The sequence below is a fragment of the Babjeviella inositovora genome (genome assembly GCF_001661335.1).
Source record: "Babjeviella inositovora NRRL Y-12698 unplaced genomic scaffold BABINscaffold_1, whole genome shotgun sequence".
NCBI classification, from domain to species: Eukaryota; Fungi; Ascomycota; class Pichiomycetes; order Serinales; genus Babjeviella; species Babjeviella inositovora.
In genome coordinates, this window is record NW_017566838.1 from 2,444,362 (window position 1) to 2,453,549 (window position 9,188).

At 47.3% G+C, this 9,188-nt stretch overlaps 3 protein-coding genes across 3 annotated transcripts; 1 reads left to right on the plus strand and 2 right to left on the minus strand.

The window, feature by feature from the left end:
• Positions 1-203: 203 nt before the first annotated feature.
• Positions 204-2,451, minus strand: BABINDRAFT_82099 (uncharacterized protein). Its single transcript, XM_019132755.1, has 3 exons — positions 2,009-2,451; positions 525-1,338; positions 204-464 (listed from the first exon to the last, which is right to left on the minus strand). The coding sequence occupies exons 1-3, from the start codon at positions 2,017-2,019 to the stop codon at positions 312-314; spliced, it is 978 nt and encodes a 325-aa protein (XP_018988534.1). The 5' UTR covers positions 2,020-2,451; the 3' UTR covers positions 204-311.
• BABINDRAFT_159647 (uncharacterized protein) lies at positions 2,044-3,257 on the plus strand. Its single transcript, XM_019127795.1, has one exon. The coding sequence runs from the start codon at positions 2,196-2,198 to the stop codon at positions 3,150-3,152; it is 957 nt and encodes a 318-aa protein (XP_018988535.1). The 5' UTR covers positions 2,044-2,195; the 3' UTR covers positions 3,153-3,257.
• A 2,589-nt stretch (positions 3,258-5,846) lies between these two features.
• Positions 5,847-7,356, minus strand: SES1 (serine--tRNA ligase). The gene has a single exon (XM_019127796.1). It carries the CDS (start codon positions 7,317-7,319, stop codon positions 5,940-5,942), a length of 1,380 nt encoding a protein of 459 aa, XP_018988536.1. The 5' UTR covers positions 7,320-7,356; the 3' UTR covers positions 5,847-5,939.
• Positions 7,357-9,188: the final 1,832 nt, after the last annotated feature.

Consider the following 9,188-nt stretch of genomic DNA (forward strand, 5'->3'; position numbering starts at 1 on the left):
TTGCTATTCGTCTTCGACTACAGAGGGCAGGATGGCTGGTTGAGTAATGTCATATTGCTCTGTCGTATCGAACTCCTTGTATCTGGAATTTCATAGCTGCGTGATTGCATCCCTGAGCGAATATATCCAAGATTTAGTTCTATAGCTAAGTACACATTCAGGTTATTTTTCATGAGCTTGGTAACAGAGTTTGACCGCACCGGCGCTAACTCGGAAACCTCTGTGTACCCATCGCGATCTCGTATGTTGACCTATTACAAATGCAGGAGTAAACCCTCCTAGATCAGCACATGCGTTGGAACTCTCATGGGTCACACCTCGTAGTTGGCACTGGTAGTCTTGTACACTGTCTTACTTCCTGGTGGAGGCGGTACCGCCATCCTTTTCACCTTCCCCTCCAGAGCCGGTGCCTTGGCTTCTCTCTCAGCCTGTCCTCTGTCCTTCACCGCGAGCTGTTTCATAACCTTCGTCACCACCATGCCCAACTTTGCGTGCTCGGCGTTGGACGTCCCTAAATCTCTGACCCTACCCCAAGTGATTCGCAATGGGACGTTCTGCAATACAAAGAGCCCCGGACCGTCAGCTCTCGGTTTCTTGATGAGGTCCGAATTTGCACATTGCTCAGCGCTGGCACGAGTCTTGAAGTTGATATAGCCACACTTGGCATTGTGCACCACGAGTATCGAGGCAAGTTTTCCAAACTTCTCCTCAAAGAAATCCTGGATCAAGTGCTGCGATAAGCGATCTTCGATCCCGTAGATGAAGAAAGACGTCCCGGGCTGCGCTGGAACCAACGGAACCTGAAACGGCAACTTCTGGACGAGCTTAGGCACATCCACAGCTGTCGCCGGCTTAGAGACCTTGTGCACGCTGGTAATGGCCGCGTTCTTGGCACTTATTTTGGACGCTAGCTGCCGCAAAAGGTCTTTTGCCTGGTCTGTGTATGCTGGCTCGAGGAGCTTCTTGTCTTGGGTCTGGAATCTCTCTTGCTGCTTGTCTGCGATGATGGCCCGGGTCTCAGTGTGGGTGGAGGACGGCAAGTCCCCGTGTTCGTTGGCGACGCCAGCCATCGCTAAGGCAGTGTCTCTGATCTGGAGAGATATCCCATAGGTGAGGTCCAACATACACAGCTGGCAGCAGTTCTTCGCACGCGCGCAGGTCATGCAAATAAGGGTCTTGCGCGCACGCCCGCCATTGGCCCCGGATTTGTCCGCGGTCCAGCGAAAAACGGTGAAGGGACGCGTGCACACCTTACACTCAGCACCGCTGGCTTGTCTCATCATCTTGACGTAAGGGTTAGGCCCTAAACATGCGTCACAAAGCGCAGGAATCTCAGAACTACGATGTTAGTATTTGCTAGAAAAAGGGGTATTTTCGGGGGGGGCTCATAAAAAGGGTTATAGAAATATCATGGTTTGTCGCTGTATGATCAGTGGTATTAAGTACCAGTAGGATGAGGCTTGGAAGGCCAGTTATTCGGCGATAGTGGTGCTTGGTATAAGCTCTTGTCAGCCAGCATAATTTGGTAAGCTTTGGATCATGCACTGGTTGATAGGGAATGATGCCTGGGTCAACGGTGTTGTTTGTGGAGCCACGATAAGCTCCGGAAGCACCAAAAAATATCCACCCGCATCTCTGTTTCTATCCATAAATCACCCTATTGGTCTTGTCGGGATCCAATAGCTATCAAATGTAGCGCTGTCTGAAGCGACGGGCTTCATTCGTGATATCGGGCCATCGCCTCAACATCTGCCCATCGGAACATAATCGCAGCACTTGGGCATCTCCACAACATCTAAACTTTGCCTGCACATCTAACCTTCATCCTAGACATCTAAGCCCCAACTGAAGCTTCAACCTCTCGTTAAAAGTGGCAAATGAAGCACAAACTCAAGCCTCACTTGCAATCTAATCTCATACCACAACCATCAAGCTTGATCTGGTAACTAACCGCTAATAAGCACACTCCATAGAGCCCCTCGACCCCGTAATAACCAAAAGTACTTACTTTCCCGACATAATATCTTCAACTGCTAAGATAACTATAAAACAGTCGCCATCAAATATTTCTGATAACCTGCATGGATCACACTTAGTGCTGGCGTTTACACGGCGCGAAAAATTCTGCGAAATTTGCCTATATGAAAACCGAGACTTAGGCGCCAGCAATCTGAATCAACTCGCCCCACACAACAATGTCCACTAAAACCGCCATTCAGAAGCCAAGCACCGCTGCTGTGCAGTTAGACGCCTCTGTGATCTTCAAGATCGCGAACCCGACCGCCGGAAACGGTCCGGTATATGGGTTCACCGACACTGACGCCGATGTTTTGCACATCTCGAAGGCGTTTGCGTTCCCAAACTCCGCCCAGCACGAGAACTATGACAACTTCACCAAGTTAAAGTCGAATGTGCGCTTCACCAGCGACCACGCCGAAGCTTTCAAGCGCGCTGAAGACGGTGTGGAATTCTTGGGCTGGTACCTCACCACTAAGACCGCGGGACGCTTCCTCACAACCCAGTTGGTGGACTCTTTGTACCACCAGACGGTCAAGAACAGCAGCACCTTGTTGCTTGTCAACAACCAGTTCAACACGGGTAACGACTTGAACCTCAAGGCGTACCGCTTGAACGAGTCATTCCTTAAGTTGTACTCCAACCAAGAAGAGAGATTCGTCACCAAAAACTTGCAGGAGAACAAATTGAACTACGACAACTTGTTGGTTGAGGTGCCAGTGGCGGTCCACAGTAACTCGTTGGCGAGCTTGAGTGCGGCGCGCGCACCGGCGCATCTCGCAACTGTGGCCGCGTCTGCGAACCTCGTGTTGAACAACAAGCACGAGTCGATCGGCAACGCCTTCGATCACTTATTGGACCAGATCGATGATCTCAACCACGACCTCAACAATTTCAACTACTTCCAAAGAAACCAAACCCGCGAGACCACCAAAATCAAGCAGTGGGTCAAGCAGCAGGAAGCCAAGGGCGCCGACACCAACTGGGAGAAATCTGGCCAGTTCAAATTGCCATATGAGCCGTCCAGATTCGAAAACTATGTCATTGGAAACTCTATCAGGGGCACCTGTGCCGACTTGTACGGTGAGTGTGAGGCTGAGTTGTTGAAGGCCAGTGTGGTGGAGAAGAGCCTCTAGGGTTTGTGTGCATTAGCGAACAAGGCGTTGAAACCTTGTATATTCAATTACGTAGGGCTCTAGATAGCTTTGTATATTCTTAATTCAGGCTACCGAATGGGGCCGTGTTAATAGGGGCGAGCGTGCCCGGGTGTAGGTAAATCGTAAGAGTGATAGCCTGAGTGGCCTATACTGCTAAGCGTAGAAGCTATTTATAAATTTCCCTCGGGGGGGGGTACGTTATTACGATGTATGAACTACAAGTAGTACCCAGAAATATACGAGCTATGGGTAGATGATTAGACGTGGGCTTAGTTTAGGTACGTATGGTGGGCTCTGGTCGGAACTCGGATACATTTTGTGAGACCACCTAATTTCAAAGAGATGAGAGGTCCCTAACAGGTATATAGCATTGTTGCAATGACCCTGTTTTAGTTCTTCTAGGCTCACAGTATTCCTGAGGCTATAAAGTGAACTTTCAAACATGGATAAAGAATCCAGATATAATCACGATTACCTGTACCGGCTAAGCAATCTGGGGCTCGCAAACGGTATCACTTCTCCGGTTTGAAATTTAGTCTTGGACCCTGTGGCCTAACTCGATTTCTGAATTAGGTCGGGGCAGTCGGCATCTCTGGACGTTACATGAAACTCGTGGTCTTTCCGGTGTGAGAGTCAAAAACACCATCTTTGTCCCACAATACTGTCTTAGAGAAATATCCAGAGAACCCTTACTTCTGCTGGCGAACCAAGAATAAGCCCAATACCTGCACTCCAACATTCTCAACTGTTATCCAACACTTCCCATTTCATAGTACCCAGGCAGTGTTTTCCGCCGATACCCCCCATTTATTCGCACTAGGTTTCTTCACTGATGCACTCTGAGAGTAGCCCAAATTACAGGAAATAAACATTAGATATATTAAATCGTGAAAGCGGATACCCGTTACACAACGAATGACAAGTCGTGGAACGTGCTCCGCCAAGAAGAGAAATGATCATTAAGCGGGTTCAAAGCAAAGCGAATAGAGGGACGGAAAAAAAGCCAATACCAGGAAAAAGAACATAGAGATATTAAAGAGCAGGGGGAGAAATGAAGGGGTAATGTACATGGCTGCCCAATGACGGGTAGGAGCATTGTCCTTAGATGACGGTTTGAACGGCCTTGACCAAAGACTGGGCGCAGCCTGGGACGTAGGAGTACGAGATATAAACCACAACGGTCGCTAACAAAGCAACAAACGATTGCAAAAACATGCACTCATTTTTGGTCAACATGTAGAGCGGCAAGTGCATGTAGTAAGCGGAATACAATCTGGTGACGTAGGAGAACATTGTGTGGAGTTATTGCGACGAAGATAACCTGGAGATACTGAGAGTCTGAAGCAACAAGAGAAAAGAGGAAAGTGGGCGATTTATAATCTGTTTGTAGTGTGACGCTATAATTCAGCTAACTATGGGCAGACAGACGCGCAGCCAGCTGTGTTTATGGTGAGGGAAAATTCCCACGCCAGAATAAATTGGGAGAGCGTGGGTTTGCCTGCAGGCCGAACCTTTCTTTTTTTCCTGCACAAGTTTCTTTTTCGTCAGCAAGGGGTACAAGGATATCTGAGATATTTTGTGTTATAATTAATCTTCTAGGCAGCTGGTACCCTAGATATTATGGAGTTTTCATGAAGTGGACGCAGACTTCTTACAGAGTGGTATCACTGACACCATATTGGTGCAGGCGAATTGCAAACCCGTGTCTGTTACCGTGACTACCGCCGAATTTGTTCGCTCCATTGGGTCAGATTTTGACTTTTCCGGAGGTTCCTGCTGAACTTGCGTACTCAGCAACGTTTCCGCTAAAAATGATTATAGGCCTAATCGGGGAAAATCGCGAACGCTTCGAAGAGAGCTCCTGCCCTGCCGGAGAGACCGGGTGGCTAGTCTGGTGACTTTAATTAGTCCTACACTGAGCCAAGAGGGTTTAGTCATGATTCTGTAAAACCGAGCAATCGGAAAATAATTGGCGTTACGGCAATTGCCATTATTACATTACTCACCGTTCAAACGTGTAACTGCCACGGATATATTACTCGTATACTGGGACGGCGTTTTTACTTTGGCCTCATCAGCTCTCTTCTAAACGTGATGAACCCGGAGCATTCTCTTCTAAACGTGATTAACCAGAACATTCTCTTGTGAATTAGAGTTTGCGTGACATTAGTCATTCCCTAGTCGTCGGTACCTATTGTGCGTCGGTGCAAGTGGTGGGGTTTTCTGTAAACTCAAACAAATTTTTTGACGACGACTTTATCTGAAACTTCTTGACTGCCAACCACTCTCGTATACTTTCTTGTCTCTAGAAATTGGATAAAGGTCATGTCAATATTGGAGGGACACATATGCGAGATTCACCTGGGACTAGACGGCTAAAGTTTGCCAGTCCTAATATAATTTATTCTCATGTTTGCAAAAGTCAAAGCTAATACTTGTCGAGATCTCTCCCTCACGTCCTAGTTCTTGTTGTTACACTCATGCCACCGAATGATTGAGTAGACTGGACGTATCTTTAGTTGGCAGCCGAGGCTAGATACAGATAGGAGGCTGAGGCAATGAAGACAGCTTACGACTCCCACATAGGCCGGTAGTTCGCCCCTATCGTAGCCCCGGTAAAGTTACTCAGCCCGAGGGCCCAGCACATAACATAACCTGAGGTCGAGTCACGCTTATCTCATTGAAATATCAAGCCACCATACGTTTATACGCTCCTACAAACTCACGATACCAGCTTATGATAATTGTGCATTAATATATGGAAACTTATTTCTTGGCCTTCTGGGAGGTGGAGTTCTTTGGCAAGTCCTTGATGAACGGAATGAATTCTGGCTCACCTGGGATGTACTTTCTCAAAACTTCAGGGATGACCAAACCTTCTTCGGTCTGGTAGTTCTCCAAAATGCAACACAAGGCTCTCTCAGTGGCGCACAAGGTAGAATTCAAGCAGTGGACGTAGGCCTTATTCTTTTCGTTCATCTTCTTGATCCCGCATCTGATCTCCAAGTTTCTGGACTGGTAGTCGGTACAGTTGGAGCAGGAAACTAACTCCTTGTACTCCTCCTGGAATGGGAACCAGGCTTCCAAATCGTACTTCTTGGCAGCAGCGTTGTTCAACTCACCGGAGACAATCCCAACTACACGGTATGGAAGGCCCAAGGATTGGTAGAACTCCTCGGAAAGGTTGATCATGCGGTCAAACTCGTCCCAGGACTTTTCTGGTTCAGCCAAAACGAACTGCTCGATCTTCTCGAACGCGTGGACACGGAAGATACCCCAGGCATCCTTACCGTGAGAGCCGGCCTCTCTACGGAAACAAGAGGAGTAACCAGCGTATCTGACCGGTAACTGCTCGGCTGGAGACTCGAACCATTCGCCGGAGTGGTAGGCGGAGATTGGCTGCTCAGAGGTGGCAATCAAATACTTTTCGTCATCACCATCGATGACCTTGTACAATTCTTCGTCGAACTGGGACAACTGGGCGGTTTGGGCCATGACCTCCTTGTTCATCATGACTGGGGCTTGCAATGGGCAGTAACCGGCCTTGGTTAAGAAGGACAACCCGTAGTTGATCAACGCCTGGTTCAAGAATACACCGTAGTTTCTCAAGAAATAGCCTCTGTGGCCGACAATCTTAACACCACGTTCCGGGTCGTACCCGTCGAGTCTCAACAAAACTTCGTGGTGGGAAAGAGCGGCGTTCTTACCGGTGAAAGCAGCAACCTTCGCAACGTGTTCATAGGTGTCTGGCTTCCAAAGTTTGACCAAAGCATTGTCCTTTTCATCGTTGGAGACAACTACCGATGGGTGGACGATGTTACCGACGAGGTTGACCTTGGCACGGACCTTCTTGTCGGCCTCTTCTTCCTTCAAGGTCAATTCCTTTTTCTGCTGGACAAAAGTTTCCTTTTGGGCCAACAATTCAGTAGCGTCTTCTTTGTTCTTCATCTTCAACCCGATTTCCTTCTGGATCTTGTTCTGCTCCTTGTTGAGGACATCCAAGTCGAAACGGATCTTGACCCAGTCCTTGTAGTCGGCGATGATCTCGTCGACCAACTCCACGGAGTCGCCTCTGGCTCTCTGGGATTTGCGGATCAACTCTGGGTTGCCGCCCTTTTCTTCGATAAACTGGAGAATGTCAAGCATTTTATGTATAACTGGAGGAGAAGGAGCAAAATGTTAATGTCCGTTCGTGCTATCTACGTGTTTTCTTCACTGAGCGTCAACTCAAATTTTCTGTACAGGTGCGCGGCGTCGCGGCATATCTGTCACGGAGGTGGGGCATAAGGGCGAGGCCCGAAGAACCGATTGATCTTTACTGTATATCTGGCGATAAGGCAGGAATGAGTCACCTACGATTGATACGGCACTAAATTTAGTTTCTTATAAATTTCTTAGGCTTACTGAATAGATTGTTTCTGTATGGCTAGAATTGCCGGATGCTTCTGTTTCGTGAACCAGTTGACACGGACTTTTACTTTTTAACGGCATGTTTCTCTGGATATGTCATGAGCCACCTTGTGGCTAGGTAGCGCCATTGAGGCGGTTCACGCAGTACTCCGCCTATTCATAAAGACAGTATAGGGAGTATGGAGCACTAACTAGAAATCAGTCCAAATCGTGTTGTCTATTATTTCGGCCATTTGCCTATATTTCAGATAAAAAAAATAAAAACTGGTTTGTCCCAATTAGACTGATTGTCATAAACATGTATAATACAACTCCGATTTATCGAAACTAAGAGCTGTACAACGGCAAGAGGTAAGCTAGCGGTCTATTCGACTCTAACGTGCCTGGAGTGCATCTTTACATGCCAATATATATATATACCGTGCTCTGAAGGGGTATATCATTTATTAAACCTTTTCAGTTTACATAGTGCTCCCTATAGCCCTTGCATTTGATGATATCTTGATAAATTTCTCTGGTTTAGACAATGCATGGACAGATAGGTTCTATCCCAGCCGCATATGCACATTCTCACCACAAGCACCGTTTTGTGCTAGTCACAACTCGGATCCTGCGATACTTACCCGGTCAATTTCTCTCAATCTATGTCTATATATCAGAAAGTGCAATTGCTTCACGGACTAAGTCCTTCTTGAAACATTGACGAAATTCGCTTACAGTGTCCAACTTTTGCTATTTCCCAGCCATACCTGTTCGTTCAGCATGGCTTCCGTAGCTACCCTTCCCAGTTCGATTCTCACTTTGAATCAGAATGTCCTCAACAAACAAAGCACCCTCAAGAACAAATCCCTTAAACTGTCCGGAAACCCGCTTTCTGGTAAACTCCGCCTCAAGCTCCGCAATCACTTTCATTCTAAAAGTACTGGGAATGATGCAAAACCAGAATGTGAATCAATTCTAGCTTCTGAAAATGCCAATGCACATTTGGGAAGAGGTCCTAAAGGGAAACACTCGTTTCTCGCTCGCTCAAACTCCGTTTGGCCGTTTCATAGTCGCAGCTCCACTCAGGAAAACGATATCGAAGGGCCTTTCTCAAGCTTCAACTCCCCAACCATTTCTGAGGTGGAAAATATCCCTGAGGAATCCTTAACATGCTATCAAAAGTACAAAACTGACTTTACTGACCAAGGATTGTCGTTACGGCCGAATGATGTTTATAGCATCATGCTCGACGGAGGAGCTGTCGACCACGGATATAAATCAGGTACTGGTTATTACAACCGACAGCTAAGTGGTAGATTACCCCCCCTTGGAACGGAAAGGCTTTGTATCCCAGAGATTTCGCTAACTTCACCGAACTCCGCCTTGCTCGAAATCGACCGGATGAAGAAAGCAAGACATAGCCTAATAACTCAGCTGAGTAAACAACTGGTTGCGGCCTTTGTCAATATGACGGATTTATTCGAAGACGACGGAGATGAAATGACCATTGAAATGCCTTTGACTCCCCTCGAACCCTACCTTGATTTTGACGCCGAAATAGCACTTTATTCTGGCGACCACGAATCAGACTGTTTACCCTCTGGAAGAGCTTCGAGGTCTGAT

Coding starts and splice junctions, on each gene's coding strand:
- BABINDRAFT_82099 (XM_019132755.1), bottom strand. Junction 465..524: donor TGCGAATCACTTGGGGTAGG/GTCAGAGATTTA, acceptor GTGGTGACGAAG/GTTATGAAACAGCTCGCGGT.
- BABINDRAFT_159647 (XM_019127795.1), top strand. CDS start 2,196: ATGTCCACTAAAACCGCCATTCAGAAGCCAAGCACCGCTGCTGTGCAG.
- SES1 (XM_019127796.1), bottom strand. CDS start 7,319: ATGCTTGACATTCTCCAGTTTATCGAAGAAAAGGGCGGCAACCCAGAG.